Source organism: Chelonoidis abingdonii, chromosome 17, assembly GCF_003597395.2.
Source record: "Chelonoidis abingdonii isolate Lonesome George chromosome 17, CheloAbing_2.0, whole genome shotgun sequence".
Lineage (NCBI taxonomy): Eukaryota > Metazoa > Chordata > Testudines > Testudinidae > Chelonoidis > Chelonoidis abingdonii.
In genome coordinates, this window is record NC_133785.1 from 8,275,538 (window position 1) to 8,297,174 (window position 21,637).

The following is a 21,637-nucleotide window of genomic DNA, read 5'->3' on the forward strand; positions in this document are numbered from 1 at the left end:
CTCATAGACACATATGCCTCTCCATCCTCTCCTCACACACACCTCGCCACCCCCATAGACACATACCCCTCTCTAGTCCCTCCTCACATACCCCTCACCAGCCTCTCTCCACACACCTGGCCCCCATAGACATGTACCCCCAACTAGCCCCTCCCCCCATAGATACATACCCCTCTCCAGCCCTTCTCCCCACACATCTCATCAGCCCCTACACCACAGACACCTTCCGCTCTCCAGTTCCTCCCCATGAACACTTGGCCAGCCCTTCCCCTCATAGACGCATACCCTCTCCAGCCCCTCCCCCCCCACACCTCTGCAGCCCCTCTCCCCATAGACACATACCCTTCTCCAACCACTCCCTATACACACTTCCCCATTCCCTCCCACATACACATGTACCCCTCTCCATCACTTCCCCAGACACACCTCCCTGGCCCCTCCCCCATACACACATACCCCTCTCCAGCTCCTCCCCACACACAGCTCCTCACCCCGTCCCCGATAGACACATACCCCTCTCCAGTCCTTCCCTTCACAAAGCTCACCAGCCTCTCTCCCTCTTAGACATATACCCCTCACAAGCCCCTCCCCACACACACTTCCCCAGCCCTTCCCCCTCATAGACACATACTCCTCCCCATCCCCTCCTCACACACACCTCCCCAGCCCCACCCCCATAGACACATACCCCTCTCTAGTCCCTCCTCACATACCCCTCTCCAGCCCCTTCCCTCATACTCACTTACCCCTCACCAGCCTCTCTCAACATACCTGGCCCCCATAGACACGTACGTCTCACCAGCCCATCCCGACACACACCTCCCCAGTCACTGCCCCTCATAGACAAATTCCCCTCACCAGCCCCTCCCCCCATAGATACATACCCTCTCCAGCCCTTCCCTCCACACACCTCACCAGCCCCTACACCACAGACACCTTCCGCTCTCCAGTTCCTCCCACAAACACTTCCTCAGCCTGTCCCGCCCATAACCACGTACCCCTCTCCAGCTCCTCCCCAAACACATCTCCACAGCCCCTCTCCCCATAGACACATACCCCTCCCCACACACACCTCCCCAGTCCCTCCCACATACACATGTACCCCTCCCCATCTCCTTCCCACACACACCTCCCCGGCCTCTCCCCCATAGACACATACCCCTCTCCAGCTCCTCCACACACACACCTCCCCGGCCCCTCCCCCATAGATATATACCCCTCTCCAGCTCCTCCCCACACACACCTCCCCGGCCCCTCCCCCATAGATATATACCCCTCTCCAGCTCCTCCCCACACACACCTCCCCGGCCCCTCCCCCATAGATATATACCCCTCTCCAGCTCCTCCCCACACACACCTCTGCAGCCCCTCCTCCTCATAAACATGTACCCCTCCCGGTCCCCTCCCCACACATACCTCCCCGGCCTCTCCCCCATAGACACGTACCCCTCCCCATCTCCTTCCCACACACACCTCCCCGGCCTCTCCCCCATAGACATGTACCCCTCTCCAGCCACTCCCCAAACCTCTCCCCAGCTCCTCCCCCCATAGACACATACCTCTCGCCAGCCCCTCCCCACACACACCTCCCGAGCCCCTCCCATCATAGACATGTACCCCTCCCCATCCCATCCCCCCATAGACACACACCCCTCTCCAGCCCCTCCCCACACACATGCCCTCCCCACAGTCTCCTAGGTGGGCAGGTGCATCTGGCTCCTTCCCCCTCAGCCTGGGCAGCTGCATTGCAGCCTTCTGTCTGACATGGGGGCAGGAGGGGCTGCACAACTCTGATGCTGTGAACTCCTGGGCCAGCCAGCTCATGCCCCAACACTGCCCCTTCACCGCACACACTCGTTCCCGATTAGCTGGCCAGACCAGAGCCTGCACCCTGAGAGGGGAAGGGCCTCCTGTCCCATTCCCCACCCCCATGAGCCAGTCATTCCCCCATTCCATCTCCTGCAGTGGGGCCAGATTGGAGCTGACACCCCCTAGAGGGGAAGGGCCCCATATCCCATTATCAGCCAGAGGGCATCTAACAATTCAAATGTCTGGGTTGTGCCCAGCGCCTCTCTGTGCCTGCATGTCTCGCGCTCCTCCTCCACTCACTGTCTCTGTTCCATGCAGGGGCTGTGAATGCAGAAATGGGTCCCAAGGGTCTGGAAGGGAAAGGGGGGCAGTTTGGGAAGGAAGGTAGATAGATAGATGAGTGAATATGGGGATGAATGGGTGGAGCAGGAATAGGGATGGAGGAGGTGGATGGATGGTGGAATGGGAGTGGATAGATGCAGAGTGTGGGGGTATAGATGGAGGGGTGTTCAGGGATGTTGGATGAGTGGAGGTGTGGGAGATGGAGGGGTATGGGGGCAGATGGATGGGCGGGGAGGTGTAGATGGAGAGGTGGAGGGATTGGGTTGGGGGATGGAAGGATGTGTCTGGGGACGGATACATGGGGGGTGTGGAGGGATAATGGTGGGAGGAATGTGGGAGAGGATGGGGGGTGGATCAGTGGGGGATGGAGGGAGGGAAGTGGTGATTGGGGGTGGATAGATGGAAGGGGTAGTTGGGCAGATGGAGGAGGGATGGAAGGAGGAGATGGATGGAGGGGACGGAAGAAGGGGTGTGTGGTTGGCGTGGAGGGAAGGAGGGAATTGGAGGGAAGGCGGGGGTTGGATGGATGGAAAGGAGTGCAGGGAGAGGCGTGGAGGGATTTGAGGGCATGGAAGAAGGGGTGTGGTTGGGGATGTAGGGAAGGAGGGAATTGCATGGAAGGGGGTGGCGGGATTGGAAGAAGGGGTCTGGTTGGGGATGGAGGGAAGGAGAGAATTGCATGGAAGGGGGTGGCGGGAATGGAAGAAGGGGTGTGGTTGGGGATGGATGGAAGGAGGTGGCGGGGATGGAAGAAGAGATGTGGTTGGGGATGGAGGAAACGAGGGAATTGCATGGAAGGGGGTGGCGAGGATGGAAGAAGGGATGTGGTTGGGGAAGAGGGGTTGGATGGAGGGGATGGAAGAAGATGGGTGGTTGGGGGTAGAGGGAGGGGCATGTGACAGCCCGAAGCCATGTGCAGGTGCGTTAGGAGCCAGTGCAGGGGTGGGTGATCGGCAAGGAGTGAAGTGGGAGGAGGAAGTGAGACCGTGGGGCAGGGGCATTGCTGTGGCCCCCAGTCAGAGCAGTGGCTGGGGGGCTGTCATGGGGACCCCTGCCTTCTGCAGCCCCTGGCTGGCTGAGCTGTGCTTCTCTCCCGGCCCGCCATTCACTCAGGATCTTTCTTTCTCTGTTTATTCTTCCCTCCCCTGCCACCCCCACCATGTGACTCCATCTCTCCTTCCCCCCCATGGGCCTCATCCCTCCCCTTTCTCCCTTCTCCACCCTGACTCCCCTGCACCCCGTCTTGGCAGGTCGACAGCTGACAATATTTAACAGCCAGGCCGCCATCAAGATCGGAGGCCGAGATCAGGGACGCCCCTTCCAGGGCCAGATCTCGGGGCTCTACTACAACGGGCTCAAGGTGCTGTCCCTGGCAGCTGAGAGTGACCCCAACGTGTGGGTGGAGGGGAACCTCCGGTTGGTGGGTGAGGTGCCCTCCGTCATGACCACTGAGACCACTGCCACTACCCTGCTGGCCGACATGTCCACCACCATCATGGAGACCACCACCACCATGGCCACCACCACCACACGGCGCGGCCGCTCTCCCACCATGCGTGACAGCATCACCCAGGTGAGTAGGGGGAAGGAATCAAGGAGGGGGAGCGGAGAGAGGAAGGTGAGAGGGAGTCTGGTACCCAGAGAAGGGGAGATAAGAAATTGAGGCAGGGGATCTGGTACTCAGGGGAAGGGAGATGGGAAAGGGGGGGGTCTGGTATTTGGGGAAGGGAGGTGGGAAGGTGGGGGGGGTCTGGTACCAGGGGCAGGGGAGATGGGAAGGTGAGGGGGTCTGGTACCCAGAGGAAGGAAGATGGGAAGGTGGGGAGGTCTGGTACCCAGGAAAGGGAGATGGGAAGGTCGGGGGGTGTGGTACCCAGGGAAGGGAGATGGGAAAGAGTGAGGGGGTCTGGTACCCAGAGGAAGGCAGATGGGAAGGTGGGGAGGTCTGGTACCCAGGAAAGGGAGATGGGAAGGTGGGGGGCTGTTGTACCCAGGGAAGGGAGATGGGAAAGAGGGGGGGGGTCTGGTACCCAGGAAAGGGAGATGGGAAGGTGAGGAGGGGTCTGGTGATGTGGGGGAGGGGAGATGGGAAGGAGGGAGGGTCTGGTACCCAGGGAAGGGAGATGGGAAAGTAAGGGGGCTGGTACCTGGGGGAGGGGAGATGGGAAGATGGGGGGAGATCAGATACCCGGGAAGGGAGATGGGAAGGTGAGGGAGGTCTGGTACCTAGAGAAGGGGAGTTGGGAAGGTGTGGGGGTCTGGTACCTGGAGAAGGGAGATGGGAAGGTGGGGAAGTCTGGTACCTGGGGGAGGGGAGATGGGAAGATGGGGAGAGGTCAAGTACCCGGGGAAGGGAGATGGGAATGTGTATGGGGGAGTCTGGTACTTGGGGGAAGGGAGATGGGAAGGTGAGGGGGTCTGGTACTCGGGAGAAGGGAGGTGGGAAAGTGGCAGGGTCTGGTACCCAGGGGAAGGGAGATGGAAAAGTGGGGGAGGTCTGGTACCCGGGGCAGGGGAGATGGGAAAGTGTGGGGGGTCTGGTTACCCGGGGAAGGGGAGATGAGAAGGTGCGAGGGGACTTAGGGGAGGGGAGATGGGAAGATGGCAGGAGGTCTGGTAATCAGGGGGGCTGTATGAGGATTTTAGGAGTCAGGCAAGACTTTCCTATCCTGTATCCCCATCCCCTGCGCTCCTCAAGAGCTGGCAACTCCCAGGTAAGGCAGGAGACCAGTGAGATGCCAGGGGATGCCTGTGGGGTCTAGTCTCCTGTCCTGGCACAGTTGCAGGGCTTGCTGCCCTGCTGTCCCGCTGCCTGGTCTCTGAGTGCCCCCCTTGTCAAAGATCCACAGCCTTGGGGCTGTGCCCCTGGCTTTGGAACAGTTTCTTGGAGGAAATGCCAGACCCCAGGGCTCTCACTCTTCCTCTAGGGCAGGCCACAAGGCCTCCTGCCAGCTGAAACTCACTCTTTGGGGTCCAGCCCTCCTGCTTCCCCCTGAGCTCTGCCCAGCGAGTCCAGCTGAGACAGGCTCTTGGCAGGGCCTTGGCCACCCTCAGGACTGATGCCCCTCAGCCGGCATTTCCAGTGACCCTCGAGCAGCATCCCCAGAGCAGTCGGTTTATTAGTCACTTGGCACCAGCAGAGGCAGCCCGTGGCTTAGCACAGAGAGCTGAAGGTTAAAGCACAGTCCATTCTGCTCAGCCTAGTACCCGGCCCCGGGGTCAGTCTCTATCTGTCTATCTGCGCACCTTGGTCTGTTCCCAGGTGGGAGCTGCCAGCTTCCTCCAGCAGCCAGCACTTCTCCTCCAGCTCCCCTTCCAGTCCTTTCTTCTCCAGCTGGGGTCTCTGCTCAACTTCCCTGCTGAGAGGTGGAGAAATCCATCTCCGTCTGGGTCCTTGGCTGCTCTAAGTGGCATTGGCCTGGTGATCAGGTTTGCCATTCTCTTCTTGGATTTCCCATTGTTTTGGGGTTGTTGTGACTCATTCAGGCTCAGACAGCAAGGTGGCATTCATACCTGTGTCTGCCAGCCTGCCCTGAGAGCAGTAGTCCTTTCTTCCCCATTGGGGAGCCGTGCAAAATACTGGGGAAACACATAGGCTTCATAAAACTGTTACAGAAAATTCCCACTTTGTCACTCGCCCTCATGGGCCAGGCCTCCTCCAGACCTTTACCTCTCCTGGGGATATGGCAGCGCACTGCAGATGAACCATGCTCCCCTGCAGATGCTTCCTTGGGAGCCTGTGGCCAGAGATACACAACACTCTGGTAGCTTTCAGAAACCAAAGTAGTGTGCAGCTAGCAAGAGGTTCAATGCATTGGAGATAAAGGATGTTTACAGTCTGCATACGTGTCTATCTGGAGCTTGTCTACACAGGAACGCTAAACTGGATTGAGGGAGTGGGTGAATTGAAAGCGGACTAGCTATTCCTGTTCAATTCTGTGTGAGGAGTGGACACTGATTCCAGATTAAGAGCATGCACAGATACAAACCCTTACCAGCCCCTTTACCCCCAGAAAACTAGGCAGGGCTAGCTTCTCCAGACGCACCTGATTTGGTCCCCCTTTAAGCCCTGCTAGGATCTTTTGTTCTCTCGGATCTGCTCTAGTCAAACCAGGCTGGCAGAAGACTGGAGGCGGAATCCTCAATGCTAACAGACTTGGTATGTTGTCCCTTAGTAAGCTGGGAGCACTTGGGGAGAAGTGGCTTGGTGAAGCCATTCTCTGCCCATGCCCTGATGCTGGCCAGCCTGCTAGTTCTCATGGGAGACTTTAATCACCCTGATATCTGCTGGGAGAGCAATACAACGGTGTACAGACAATCCAGGAAGTTTTTGGAAAATGTAGGGGACAATTTCCTGGTGCAAGTGCTGGAGGAACCAACTAGGGGCAGAGCTTTTCTTGACTTGCTGCTCACAAACCGGGAAGAATTAGTAGGGGAAGCAAAAGTCGATGGGAACCTGGGAGGCAGTGACCATGAGATGGTCAGGATCAGGATCCTGACACAAGGAAGAAAGGAGAGCAGCAGAATATGGACCCTGGACTTCAGAAAAGCAGACTTTGACTCCCTCAGGGAACTGATGGGCGGGATCCCCTGGGAGAATAATGTGAGGGGCAAAGGAGTCCAGGAGAGCTGGCTGTATTTTAAAGAATCCTTATTGAGGATGCAGGAACACACCATCCCAATGTGTAGAAAGACTAGTAAATATGGAAAGCAACCAACTTGGCTTAACACTGAAATCCTTGCTGATCTTAAACACAAAAAAGAAGCTTACAAGAAGTAGAAGATTGGACAAATGACCAGGGACGAGTATAAAAATAATGCTCAAGCATGCAGGAGTGAAATCAAGAAGGCCAAATCACACTTGGAGTTGCAGCTAGCAAGAGATGTTAAGAATAACAAGAAGGGTTTCTTCAGGTATGTTATGGGGTACGTCCAGACTACCTGCCAGATCGGCAGGTAGTGATTGATCTATCGGGAATCGATACATCGCATCTCGTCTAGACGCGATATATCGATCCCCAAAGGTGCTCCTGTCGACTCCAAACTCCATCAGGGCGAACATCGGAAACGGAGTTGATGGGGAGCCGCGGCCGTCACTCCCGCACCGTGAGGACAGGAGGTAGGTCGAAATAAGATACATCGACTTCAGCTATGCCAGGGGTAGGCAATCTATGGCATGTGTGCCAAAGGTGGCATGCAAGCTGATTTTCAGTGGCACTCACACTGCCTGGGTCCTGGCCACCAGTGCGGGGGGGCTCTGCATTTTAATTTAATTTTAAATTAAGCTTCTTAAACATTTTAAAACCCTTATTTACTTTACATACAACAATAGTCTAGTTATATATTATAGACTTACAGAAAGAGATCTTCTAAAAATGTTAAAATGTATTACTAGCACGCGAAACCTTAAATCAGAGTGAATAAATGAAGACTCGGCATACCACTTCGGAAAGGTTGCCGACCCCTGAGCTATGCTATTCCTGTAGCTGAAGTTGCGTATCTTACATCGACACCCCCCCTCCCCCCAGTGTAGACCAGGACTTTAGTAGAAGAAAGTCAAGGAAAGTGTGGGCCCTTTACTGAATGAGGGAGGCAACCTAGTGACAGAGGATGTGGAAAACACTAATGTACTCAATGCTTTTTTTGCCTCTGTCTTCACAAACAAGGTCAGCATGGGGAGGAGGTGACCAGCTCTCTGTGGAGAAAGAAGTCATTTGGGACTATTTAGAAAAGCTGGATGAGCACAAATCCATGGGGCCAGATGCGCTGCATCCGAGGGTGCTAAAGGAGTTGGCGGATGTGATTACAGAGCATTGGCCATTATCTTTGAAAACTCATGGTAATTGGGGGAGGTCCCAGATAACTGGAAAAAGGCTAATGTAATGCCCATCGTTAAAAAAGGGAAGAAGGAGGATCTGCGAAACTACAGACCAGTCAGCTTCACCTCAGTCCCTGGAAAAGTCATGGAGCAGGTTCTCAATCAATTTTGAAGCGCTCAGAGGAGAGGAAAGTGATCAGGAACAGTCAGCATGGATTCACCAAGGGCAAATCATGTCTGACTAACCTAATTGCCTTCTATGACGAGTTAACTGGGTCTGTGGATGAGGGGAAAGCAGTGGATGTGTTGTTCCTTGACTTTAGCAAAGCTTTTGGTACGGTCTCCGACAGTATTCTTGCCGGCAAGTTAAAGAAATATGGGCTGGATGAATGGACTATAAGGTGGATAGAAAGCTGGCTAGATTGTCGGGTTCAACAGTAGTGATCAACGATTCTATGTCTAGTTGACAACCAGTATCAAATGGAGTGCCCCAAGGGTCGGTCCTGGGGCCGGTTTTGTTCAATATCTTCATTAATGTTCTGGAGGATGGTGTGGACTGCACTTTCAGCAAGTTTGCAGATGACACTAAACTGGGAGGAGTGGTAGATACGCTGGAGGGTAGGGATAGCATACAGAGGGGCCTAGACAAATTAAAGGATTGGGCCAAAAAAAACCTGATGAGGTTCAACAAGGACAAATGCAGAGTCCTGCACTTAGGACGGAAGAATCCCATGCACTGCCACAGACTAGGGACTGAATGGCTAGGCAGCAGTTCTGCAGAAAAGAACCTCGGGGATACAGTGGATGAGAAGCTGGATATGAGTCGACAGTGTGCCCTTGTTGCCATTTTGGGCTGTATAAGTAGGGGCATTGCCAGCAGATCAAGGGATGTGATCATTCCCCTCTATTCGACATTGATGAGGCCTCATCTGGAGTACTGTGTCCAGTTTTGGGGCCCCACACTACCACGAAGGACATGGAAAAATTGGAAAGAGTCCAGCGGAGGGCAGCAAATTATTAGAGGGCTGGAACACATGACTTAAGAGGAGAGGCTGAGGGAACTGGGATTGTTTAGAATGCAGAAGAGAAGAATGAGGGGAATTTGATAGCTGTTTCAACTACCTGAAAGGGGTTCCATAGAGGATTGATCTAGACTGGTCTCAGTGGTGCCACATGACAGAACAAGTAGTAATGGTCTCAAGTTGCAGTAGGGAGGTTTAGTTTGGATATTAGAAAAAAACTTCTTCACTAGGGGGTGGTGAAGCACTGGAATGGGTACCTAGGGACGTGGTGGAATCTCCTTCCTTCGAGGTTTTAAGGTCAGGCTTGACAAAGCCCTGGCTGGGATGATTTAGTTGGGAATTGGTCCTGCTTTGAGCAGGGGGTTGGACTAGATGACCTCCTGAGGTCCCTTCCAACCCTGATATTCTATGACTCAAACCAATCTGTGCCTTCAGGCTGGGCCAGAAACAACTTTTCCATCCCATGGGGCTTTTGGCGATCATGTGCGTTTGTCCCTGGAGAAGTCAAATTGTGGACAGTGCACAGATGAGGGAAAATCTGTCAGCTGGGGGAATGGAAATCGCTCAGGAGACAGGTTCTGGAGCAGCCTTGCAGTGGGACATGGCTCTCCGATTTGAAGATGGAACTGGTTCTGTTTCTGACCCAGATTCTCTGATGGCAGTGCCTGTGATAGCAGGGTCTGGACTCAGTGACCCAGGGTCCCTCCCAGCTCCACGGCCCTGTGGTTTTGATTGGTTTTCCTTCTCTTTTGTATCTTTTGGTCTGAATTAAGTTAATTTGGAAATGGAAATTCATTTTGAGCCAACCCACCGAATCTTTCCAGTTCAAGAGTATCAACCATTGGAAGCTTGTTTCTGACATTTTTTTGAACTGGGGAATTCGTCGGAGCCTTGCTGACCCCAGGGACACGTTGAGCTTTGACGAATGGGCTCTTTTGGCAATGAAATATTTCATCAAAGCGTTCCTGACCAGCTGGAACAGTCAGCCAGGTAAAGGGTCATCTGTCAAAGCTGGATTCCTAGAGTCCGAGGCCAGAAGGGACCATTGTGATCATCTAGTCTGACCTCCTGCAAAACCTCCTGGATAGGCCTTTGCTGAATTCATTGCTGGGTGAACTAGAGCAGATCTGTTAGAAAAACATCCCAGCTTGATACCCACTGCTCTTTGTAAGCCAGTGCCAGGCCACTGTACAGTAGCCATACATCACAGCCCTGGAGCCCTGCTCCCTGAGCCGGCATCTCCTGAGAATAGGGCTGAGTTAGCCAGGGCTGGCCCCCAAGCAAGGAAACAGCAGGGGGCTGGTGACTGCGGTCCTTTGGGAGGGCATGAGAGCAGTCCCTGCAATCACAATGGAGCAATCGGGGGTGGGGGTAGAGCGGGATTTAAAACCCCCAAATTAATTTTGGAGAGAGTCATTCATGTCACTGTCACACACACAACTGGAGGGGGGGATGGGATGGAGGGAGTGGGAGAGGCCTGGGGGGCAAGAGAAGGCTGGGCAGGCGAGTGAGGAGGATGAAGTGGGGTGGGTGAGGAGGATGGAGGGGAGCTAGGCAGGGCCTAGTGCTGGGTTGAAGGGGCGGCAGGGCCTAAGACTGGGAGGTAGGCAGGGGGCTGGAGGAAGATGGAGGCAGTGAGGGCAGGGATGAGGGACAGGGCAAGGATGGATGGCATGGGCAGGACCTGCAGCTGAAGAAGGGGTGAGAAGGGGATGGGGAGGATGGATGGGTGGGGTGGGCTGGGCCTGGTGGTCAGGTATGGAGGGCAGGGGCTGGAGAAAGATGGAAGAGTGCAGGACCTGGGGGCTGGAGAAGGGGAGAATGAGTGGGTGGGCAAGGGGCAGGGTCCGGAGAAGGATGGAGGGGGCAGGCTAGGGGCTGGTGCTGTGCTGCCTGGATCAGGGTGTAGGGCGTCGTTATTCACCTCCGGGGTCACCCTCCCCAGGAGCCGTTGCCGCAGCAGCCACCGGATTTTTCTTCTCCTCACACCCATGTGTATGAAAAATAAAAATCGCTGACAAAGTCATCTTCCTGTTGCCATGGCAACCAGAGCAGTAATTAGACCAGCCTGATTTCCTATCCTTGAGAGAGAGGCTGGGGCGGGGGGATAGGTTTCAGCAGGGGGCAGAAGGTATGACTCAGAGATGAAACACAGGGAGTTAAAAGGGGATTCTATTTGTGATGGGTTTTTCTGTGCTCTGGCACTCAGGTGCCCCTCCAGAGAGTGTTCTCTGCCCTGGGGGCAGGGGGAGGAGGAAGGGCACAAGGAGGGGACAGTGGCATAGCCCCACCACAGACAAGATATGAGCTGGGCAGAGAAGGAATAGAACCTAGAAACCTGGCTTCTAGCCCCCCTGCCCTAACCCACTGGACCCCACTCCTCTCCAAGAGCTGGGGATAGAACCCAGGAGTCCTTTGCTCAGTCCACTAGAAGGTGCTGGATACGAACAGCTCCTCGTCCCAGGCAGTTCATCCATCCTGGGTGCTTACCCACTGCCTCCTGTTTAAGGGTGGGGAGGCTCAGATCTGAGTGTGGGATCCCTTGCTTTGGGGGGCTCCCCAGGCTGGACCTAGGGGGACAGTGCCCTCCATGCTCCATGTATAGACATAGTTGCGCGATCTCTTGTTACGGTGGTGGTTTGCAGTTGGACTACATGCATCCATGGTTCCTCCATGTCACAGGGGGACAGCCAAGCCATGGGGCTTGGGAGGCAGTGGGGGACAGAGGCAAGGCACAGTTGCATGGCAGGGACAGTGAGTCTCATTAGTGGGTAGGGGCCAGGCCAGGATACTGATGGGATTAATGCACTAGCCGTACCCATTTGGGAGGGATTTGTGGCTGTAATGAGGGGCCAGCACTGGCCATGGGAGTGCAGGCACTGAGCCATGAGCCCAGAGATCCATCACACAGGACTGCCTCGAGGTGTGCTTTGTTATGTGACTGCCACGGCTCAGACCCCTCCCCCAACCAAGATCTGGTTCCCCATCAGGCTGGGCACTGCACAGACCCCCCAACAGAAATCAAGTTCCTGTCATGCCACATGCTGCACAGACCACCTGACACTCAGCGGCCCTGTTGCACTGGACAGCACACAACACCCCCCCCCAGAGAGCGGGGTCCCCACCATGGCAGGCGTTGCACAGAAACCCCACAGAGAGCAGGATCCCCACCATGCCAGGCATTGCACAGCCCCCCCCCCCCCCCCAGAGGCGGATGGTGGGGAAGAAACGCGAACAGAGGGTGGAGGAGGTCACGACACAGTGTGTGTGTGGTGCGCGCATAGAGTCAAGGCATTGCACAGACCTCCCACATACAGAGAGCAGGGTCCCCATCCTGCCAGGCATTGCACAGACCCCCCCACAGAGAGTGGTGTCCCCATCATGCCAGGCATTGCACAGACTCCCCACCACAGAGAGTGGGGTCCCCATTGTGCCAGGCATTGCACAGACCTCCCACATACAGAGAGTAGGGTCCCCATCCTGCCAGGCATTGCACAGACCCCCCCCACAGAGAAGTGCACAGAGAGTGGGGTCCCCATCATGCCAGGCATTGCACAGACTCCCCACCACAGAGAGTGGGGTCCCCATTGTGCCAGGCATTGCACAGACCTCCCACATACAGAGAGTAGGGTCCCCATCCTGCCAGGCATTGCACAGACCCCCCAGACACAGAGAGTGGGGTCCCCATTGTGCCAGACATTGCACAGACCTCCCACATACAGAGAGTAGGGTCCCCATCCTGCCAGGCATTCCACAGACCCCACACACACACAGAGCGGGGTCCCCATTGTGCCAGGCATTGCACAGACCTCCCACATACAGAGAGCAGGGTCCCCATCCTGCCAGGCATTGCACTGACCCCCCACACACAGAGAGTGGGGTCCCCATTGTGCCAGGCATTGCACAGACCCAAAACTGAGCTCAGGATCCCTGTCGTACCTGGCATTGCAAAGACCCAGCAATTGAGATCAGGGTCCCCTTGGGCCAGGCACTGCACAGGCCCCCACCCCCAACCAAGTTCATGGCTCTATGGGACCAGTTGTGCACTGACACCTAGTGAGAGACCATTCCTATTCCTGCCCCAAAGAGCTTACGAGCTGGAGGCTGGGAGTCAAGACCTTAGGGTTCTATCCCAGCAGTGGGAGGGCTGGTGGTTAGAACAGGGGGCTGGGAGTCAGGACTTGAGGGCTCTAGTCCCAGTTGCATCTGGAGGACACATGCTGTTGAGGGCCTGGCAGAATGGCAGCTCCCCCCTCCAGCAAGGACTCAGTCCTGTTGGGAGCAGGGGGTGCTTTGGCAGCACAGCTCATCCTCTCTGCACTCCAGGCCTCCTCTCAGGCTCTGCCCCAGACCCCTGCTTTTCAAGGCAGCTCGGTTGATCTCTGACACGTGCTGGCAGGAGCAGAGCACACTGCCCCTGCTGCTATTCACTGGTATGCCCACACCCTCACAGCATGGCCAGCCTGGGCACCGCTCGCAGCCCCTTCCGCAGAGGCAACACAGCACTGCTAAAGCAGTAGGCGCTCTCCACCCACAGCTTGTGCTGCATTGAGTGCAAGGGGCGAGCGTCCGTGTGGAGCCCTGCAGCCCATGCCCCCAGCACTGCCTGCGACAGAACACCTCTGCTGAGCCCCTACTCTGTGCCTTGCAGCACCCTGCTCCTGCCTGCCAGCACCCCCTGCTGGCCTCCCAGCCCACTCCCTGCAGCAGAGTACCTCCTAATGCAGCACAGAGTGCAAGGGAGAGCACCCTCTACCAGGGCCGCCCAGGGGGAGGGCAAGTGGGGCAATTTGCCCCGGGCTCCGCAGGGGCCCCCAAGAGAACGGGCGAGGCTCCCGCCACAGCCCGACCCCGCCTCCGCCCCTCACCCGGAGCCTCAGCAGATCCAGCAGCGTCCCTGAACAGCAGTGCCCTGTGGCTCCGGCAGGACTCCGCAGGATTCCCTGAGCGAACCGCCCTCTCCCTTACCAGTGGCTTTTTGAGACATGGCGGAGCTCGAGGGCTCCGCGGGGAGCCACACGGCACGTGGTTCTAGGGAACACTCGGATACCGAAAGGCACTGAGGCTCCAATGGTGTGAAGCAGGTAGCTGGTGACCAGTGAACCAGATGGAATCGCCGATGATCTTGAAGGGGAGTGCAGGCTATGACCATTTTGGGGGGCAGGAAGTAGGGCGTCAGATAGGGGGCAGGGCAGTGCTCTGTTTGATCGTTTTGTTGTGGGTTTGGGTGGTGTTTGGGGGTAGGTGTTGGTTGATGGTATTTTGGGGGAGTTGTGGGGGTAATGGTTGAGTGTTGTTGTGGGTTTGGTTTGTGTTGGAGGCGAGGCTCTTCGCGTCTCTCTAAGCTCATCCTGGCTCAGCTATGTCGTGATGAGTTTAGGCTGGGGCAGAAGAGCTTCAAGTCTGTAGGTCTTGTTTCCATTGTAGTGTGCTTTCCACCCCTGTTGGCGTGTACTTCTCAAATGCCAATGAATTCTTTTCCTATTTGTTCTGGTGACCCCTTTCACATAGCAAACCTCTGAGTGTGACCCACCTCCCCCATATATTGAAAACACTTTTTTATATATTTAACACTATTATAAATGCTGGAGGCAAAGTGGGGTTTGAGGTGGAGGCTGACAGGTCACAACCCCCCAGTTAATAACCTTGTGACTCCCTGCAGGGGTCCCGACCCCCAGTTTGAGAAGCCCTAGGTTAATTTAATTTTAGCACCCTGTTCATTTCACATGCATGTGCTATTTTGAGCATGTCAGTTTTCACAACATAGGCTCATCCCAGATTCTGGAACGAGCTCAAATGCTCAGTTTGTGGAGCATGTACATAAGCTATACTAAAGACAAACCCACAGTAACGTCACTAGTTTGTGAGGGACCCCATGGAGTCAGTCTCTAGGACAACAGATAATGCATGGAAGTTAAGTCCGTTAATGGCTATTAGCCAGGATGGGTAACGAATGGTGTTCCTAGCCTCTGTTTGTCGGAGGTGGAGATGGATGGCAGGAGAGATCACTTGATCATTACCTGTTAGGTTCACTCCCTCTAGGGCACTTGGCATTGGCCGTTGTCGGGTAGACAGGATACTGGGCTGGATGGACCTTTGGTTTGACCCAGTATGACTGTTCTTATGTTCTAACCTAAATGAACCCAAAGTTATGGAGACAGATATGAGTCAAGAAAGCCAGCAGAGAATCAGAAACCTGGAAAAATCTCTGACTGGGTGGGCTCAGGCGTTTGGTCACAAAGTTGAGGTGGTTCAAAAGTTTTGGATTTTTTTAAGCAGAATTTTTTTAGTGTTTCTTTAAACAATCAAACACAGCAAGCAGCAAATATTTGGCCACACGCTTCTGAAACCCAAACCATACTCAGGTTTTGGCGCCGACTAATTTCAAGCTTTTCAATAAAAAAAACACAACAAATTTTGAAGAAAGCAGACATTGTCCACAATTTTTTCCGCTTTTTAAAAAACCCCTAGTTTTCTATCCAAAAAAAGTTTTGAACGGAAAATATTTCTCTAACCCTTTTAATGAGCTTTAGTGCCTTTTAGCACTAGCTGATGCTGAGAACCAGCGATACCTTGTAAAGAAGTTTTCTCAAAACTGGGTTTGTGCCGAGATGTGGAAGGTTTATTTTTCCCAGGGTCACCCCTGGCGGGGAGCATGTGGGGCAATTTGCCCAAGCCCCGCAGGGGCCCCCACGAGAATACAGTATTGTAATTTTTTTTATGGAAGGGGCCCCCAAAATTGCTTTGCCTCAGGCCCCCTGAATCCTCTGGGCGGCCCTGCCCTCTACTGTCCCCCTAGTAGCCAGGCCCAGCGCTGGGGAATTGCAGCATGATGCCACTTGCCCTAAGTCCTTCGCCACCTCAGTCGCTATTTCAAGCGGCCAGTGGCCCACAGGAAAGCAGCTCAAGTGCCCTGGAGGACCTGATTGAGAGTACTCGCCCCAGGAGGACCTGATTGAGAGCACTCAAGGCAGAGAGCCCTTGGAGGCGAGTGTGCTGTGCAGGAGAGGCCTTGGGTGGGGAGGGAGCCTGTTGCATCTCCCATTAGCTCCAAAGGAAGCCAGATTGGGAGAGTTAACGAACAGCTGGGGGGATGGGGAATCCCCCAGGGGCCTGCATCTGCTCCACCCGTTCTGTATCTTCACCCCATCTGCCCTTCCTGGCCACACCCTGTAAAGGGGAGCCCCGTACCAGCCCCCTAAAATCCTCTCTGGATTTGCCTTCAAGAAATGACTCTTGGGGCCAGGGACTCCTGGATGCCTCCTGCCTTTCAGAGCAGGTCTCTGTCTTTCTGAAGGACAGGAAGGGACGGTGGTGGCCCGTGGGGTAGCTGGGGATTAAATGCAAGGGGGGGACGATCAGATACAGATCGGTCAGTGTGAACCAGAACCGCTGGCTGCAGAAGAGGCAAGGATTAGACACAGCTGGTGGTTTGGGGGGGGCGGCAATTAGACACAGGGGGGTAGGGGGGTCAGACAGCTGGCTGGCTGTGCAGGGGGCAGGGCGATCAGACACAGCTGGCCGTGAGCTGTGTGGGGAGGGGGGAAAATAGACCCAGCTGGCTGAGGGAGGATGATCAGACGCCTGACTACAACAGGGTGAGGATTAGACATCTGGCTGCGGGTGGGGGGATTTGTCACAGCTGGCTGCAGGTGGGGGTCACAGCTGGCAGTGTGCGGAGGGGGGATCAGACAGCTGGTTGTGGGTAGGGGGTCACAGCTGGCTGTATGCAGGGGGGAGGGGCGATCAAACACAGCTGACTGCGTGGGGGAGAGGGGGAGAGGTGAGAAACAGACCCAGTGGCTGAGCTGGGATGATCAGACCGCTGACTGCAGGGTGAGGATTAGACACAGCTGGCTGCGGGGGAGGGGATTAGACCTAGCTGGCTGCAGGAGAGGGGCTGATCAGACATAGCTGGCTGCAGGAAGGGGGAGGCATTAGACACAGCAGGCTTCATGTGAGAGGGGCTAGCTGTGTGATTGCAGGGGGGTATCACTCCCCTCCACACACACACTGCAGTGCTTCCACATTGCCATTCCTGCTGCTGTGCCAGGGCCTTGATTGATTCCCTGCCCCGGGGTCCCTGTCCAAGTCTTTGTTATGCTAATTCCAACACGCTGAGCATGATCCGAGCAGCCAGCTCTGGAATACTGATTGCTGTGGAGCGGCCCCTCCCTTCCAACACCACATGGCACCCTCGCTGGATGGGGAACAAGGAGATGGATAACTGGGAGCCAGACCGGGCCAGCCCAGTATCCCCCTGGCCTAGCTCAGAGCAATGGGTTAGCAGCCTAGTGTTCCCACCTCCCTTCCATGCCAGATCAGACCAATGGGCCCAGCTGGGCCGGCATAGATGAGATTGGGGCACCATTGTGTTGAGTGCTGTACAGACACAGACAGACTCTGTCCCAAAGACACAGGGTTGGAGAGGAAGTAGGGGCAGGGGGTGGGGGGAAGAAGTCACTTAAAGTCAGTGGCAGAGGCAGAAATAGAACCTACGAATCCTGACTCCCAGCTCCCCCAACAATTAGGCCCCCTTCCCCTCCCAGAGCCAGGGCTAGAACTCCAGAGTCCCAAGCCAGTGTCTATCTATCCACAAGGCTCCCAGACCTGACTGCGGCTGTTCGCCAGCCAAGCTGTGTGTCTGACTCAGCGGACCGCACAGCACGCACGGTCTCCCCCTTGCTTTGCACTGCACCAGGATGTGGGAGACGCAGGCCAAGGGGACCGACCTGGCATGGCAACCTGTGCTGGCCTAGCCATGTGGTATACCAGCAACCTGCACTACCAGAAGAGGTTTTTCCCGTAGGTGTAGGCACACTGCCTCCCTGAGCCATTCTTCCCACTCCCTAGCTGCATCTGCACCGGGGCTTAGGGCAGCATAGCCTGGGGGCCAGGGTGGGGTTCACACCCCTGCACACTGTGACTGTGTGGACCTAAATTTGACATGGTGCCCAGGCCTCAGAGAACTGACTTTGAAGCATGAGGTCCTACCATAGGTGGGGACCAAACATGAGAGTGTGTGAGGAGTGCCCAGGTCTGGCTGGCTCAGGGTGTAAGGAATGATCCATGAGCTCCTCCCCCTCAAGGGGGCACTAGCTCCAGGCTGGCCCCAGGCTAAGGGGCTGTGTGCGGGGAGGGCGTGCCCTGCACCACCTCACTGAGCTGTGCTCTTCTCTCTCCCCAGAACACAGATGACCTGTTGGTGGCGTCAGCTGAGTGCCCAAGTGATGATGAGGACCTGGAGGAGTGTGAGCCCAGTACAGGTGGGTCCTTCTCTCTGCTGCCGCCATGCGTGGGTGGGGGGCTTCTATAGGGTGCACTGGACACCCCCCCAACACACTGTCCCTCCTACACACGCACACCCTACACAGACCCTGGCAAAGACACACATCCCACACAAACCCTGGCACGCTGTCCCCCCTATATCTCGTACACACATACACCCTACACACATCCTGACACGCTGTTCTCCCTACACACCGACACACTCTAACGCCTACATCCACTCACTCCCTACACACACATTAACCTACGTACACTGACACACACATCCCTTCACACACTCCTGCATGCACTGAGGCACACACACACTTAGGTGCACTCACACACATGCACCAAATGTACACACTCACCCACACATCCCTTTGTATGAACACAGAAACACACATGCATAGGCACAAACCTCTGCACACACACTGACGCACAAAGTCCTGTTCATGAATGCAAAAACCTACACAATCTCTGTGCTCATGTGTGCACACAGACACCCTTTTGAACTCACACAAACACCTGTTGGTGACCTGACACATTGCTACATGCACACCCTCACACCAAGACACATCCCTGTAAACTCATAAAGCTACACACTTGTGTACACTCACACAAAGACACAGCGTTATGAACTCACATAGTGCTACACACATGCAAGCACGCCCCTATGGATACCTGCACAAAGAGACACAATTCTGTGAACTCACCCAGCACTACCTTCTCACCTCTGTGCACACACAAATAGAACCCTGTGAACTCACACAGCTGCACACTTGTGCACACACACCCCGACAAACACTGCTACCGACACACACCCTGATGCCCCCTTAAACTCCCCACCCCCAGTTCTATGCTGCATTATATTAACCCAGTGCCCCTCCCCACTGATCAGGTCCTCAGTATCACACCTATATTTAGCAGGCACCATCCCCACACCCTTAGACACCTCATGGTCTGGCTGGCCCAACCATTCAGCCCCCAGCCTCCCCTACCGTCCTGTCTGCCTTTCTCCAGGCAGGCGGTGGGTGCAATGGCTCCCCCACACCCTGTCCCTGCTCTAGGATTTACAGGACCTAAGAGTTACCTAGAGCCACCCCTCCTGAATCACACAAATCAAAGCCCAACTGGGGAAAGTGGGAATAGAACCCAGGAGTCCTTGCTCCCAGCCCCCAACCCCCTGCTCTAACAGCTAGACAGCACTTCCCTCATGGAGCCAGGAATAGAACCAGGAGTCCTGGCTTCCAACCCCCACTTCTCAAAGCACTAGATCCCACTCTTCTCCCACCACACAGATTCAGGCCCGCTTGTGAAGCATCCCTTTATTACCTCCTTTCCCATTTGCTGACTGAATGAAAGGGCCTTTAGTGGTTCAGGAAGCATTGCTGTAGTAGACTGTTGAGGAGCTGCTGCACCCCACCCTAGAGGTGGTTGCATCTCAGCACCAGGTAAGGGATCCCCATATAAACTGCCCCCATTCCCTACACCAGAGGTGGCTGCATCTCCACACTGGAGGAAAGATCCCTGTGTAAACAGCCAGCATTCCAGGGTGGCTGCATCTCCACACTGAGAACTAAACCAGGACTAGGGAAACCTAAGAGGTGGACACTCCCTCCTTGAGCAGGGAGGTTATGCAGAAGGAAGAAGCGGTTTTACCTCTGGCTTGCTGGGAGCTGGCTTTGCTCCTTCATGCCATGTTGTCATTTATGCTGCAATTGGGGAATCCCTCGGGGAGAAGTACCCTGCTGGGGGTGGGGAGCCTGTTGTCCAGGGCCTCTAAACCCCTTCCCACTCCTCACAAGAGCGGATGATGCAGGAGGAGGCAGAGGGAGGCAGTGATTAATGGGATCTCACAGGACTTTGAGAGCTTTGATTGGCCCCAGCTCGTGTTGCCAGGCTGAGAGGATGGAAAGTGTCAGGTTCCCAACTGACTTCCAGAAATGCTCCCCTCCACCGTGCCATTAGCCAGCGGAACTCACTGCCACAGGATCTACCCAGAAGTGAGAACTTAGCCACATTCTGACGATGGCTCAGGACTTTAGACAGATACCGGACTGTGCAGAGGTAGAATTCAGCATAATAACCAGCGGCTATGGAAGGAACTGAACTCCTCCGGGTGGGACCAGCTGGAGGCAGGGGGACCCATCACTGCAGGGTTCTTTGAACCTCCTGGCCGCTGTCGAAGGTGGGGTACTGGGTTAGCGGGCCTGTTGGGCTGATCCAGCACAGTGGGCAGGTGGGTTATTGGACTGATCTGGAGTGACAAGGGACATTGGGTGATACCAAGCAAGAGCAGCTCATTGGTCTGATCCAGGGGGGAGTGGGGAGGATACTGGGCTGGATGCACTCATTGGTCTGATCCGGAGCGATGAGGAGGAGAGGAAGGATGGTTCAGTTGCTCAGGTGACTAGGGAGACCTGGCTTCAATTCCAGATCCAGGGCAGGAGTGCCCCCTATTGAGCCCCACACCCCACTCCCTGCAGCACAGTGCCCCCTAGCACCACATTGGAGTCAGCACCGACTGCAAGGTGAGCTTCCCAGCCCCTTGGGTTTGTCCTGCCACTCTCCCTACCAGTGCAATGGCCCAACTTAGCCAAGGGGAGCCGCTGTCTCGTGCAGGTTTGTTCTTTTGCGCCAGTCCCCTCTGTGGCCAAGTGCTAAGATCTGACAAGATCACAGCCAGGGTTGTTATGGCCAGAGGCATAGAATGAGAGCGTGGAATGTGTGTGGGGGGGCGGGGGGAGTAGTGAGGAAAGAGCCATAAATCCAGGCAGAGAGTGAGTAGAGCAGAGAGCCATATCCATGGGAGACACTGCACTGACTGCAGGCAGAACCCCGCCGTCCCTGCAGAAACACACCCAGCCACAGATTGATGTGGCTTTGTGTCCTCTCTGTATGGAATGGAAATCGCAGCATGGGCTGGTGGGGGTAGATCACACTCTCTCATTGACTCCCCCCCGCCCCCGCCCAGCATCCACACTGTTGATTGCTCTTAAACCCCTCTTCTCCACCACACTCCCTGTTCCGCGTCACCAAGGCCCTGGTGGGGCATGAAATTTACGCTGTCTCCTCCCTGATGGGAAGCAAGGGGGGATTTATGAGCCTGGCAGTGCAGGGAGTGCCTGGTGCTGCACTGGGCCTGGTTCATTAGTTCATTCTTTATTGTCTGGGGACCGCCGGGACTCTTCGGTGCATGTTTATCTCCTGTGCCAGGGATGAGTCTGCTTCCCCCATTGTGTGTGAGATTTCCCAGAGCCAGGGCAGCAGCAGGGAGATCTGGCCCCGGCACCCACACACATGGGGCCCCACCCCGACCAGCATGCCTCCCCATGCTCCGGAGAAACCCTGTTCACCCCCCATTCGGTCTCTCTGCCAG

General features: G+C 55.6%; 2 protein-coding genes across 28 annotated transcripts in view; one reads left to right on the forward strand and one right to left on the reverse strand.

Annotated features, from left to right (window-relative positions):
- Positions 1 to 21,637, forward strand: part of NRXN2 (neurexin 2) — a 365,564-nt gene that overhangs the window by 331,407 nt on the left and 12,520 nt on the right. For all 27 annotated transcript variants that reach the window (XM_075073260.1, XM_032798089.2, XM_075073268.1 and 24 more), the window contains 2 exons: positions 3,402 to 3,724; positions 18,179 to 18,257. In XM_075073260.1, the coding sequence (XP_074929361.1) occupies positions 3,402 to 3,724; positions 18,179 to 18,257 (402 nt within the window). The remainder of the gene's footprint in view (positions 1 to 3,401; positions 3,725 to 18,178; positions 18,258 to 21,637) is intronic.
- SLC25A45 (solute carrier family 25 member 45) overlaps positions 1 to 21,637 on the reverse strand; it is a 386,904-nt gene that overhangs the window by 312,418 nt on the left and 52,849 nt on the right. The gene's annotated exons all lie outside the window — the stretch shown is intronic.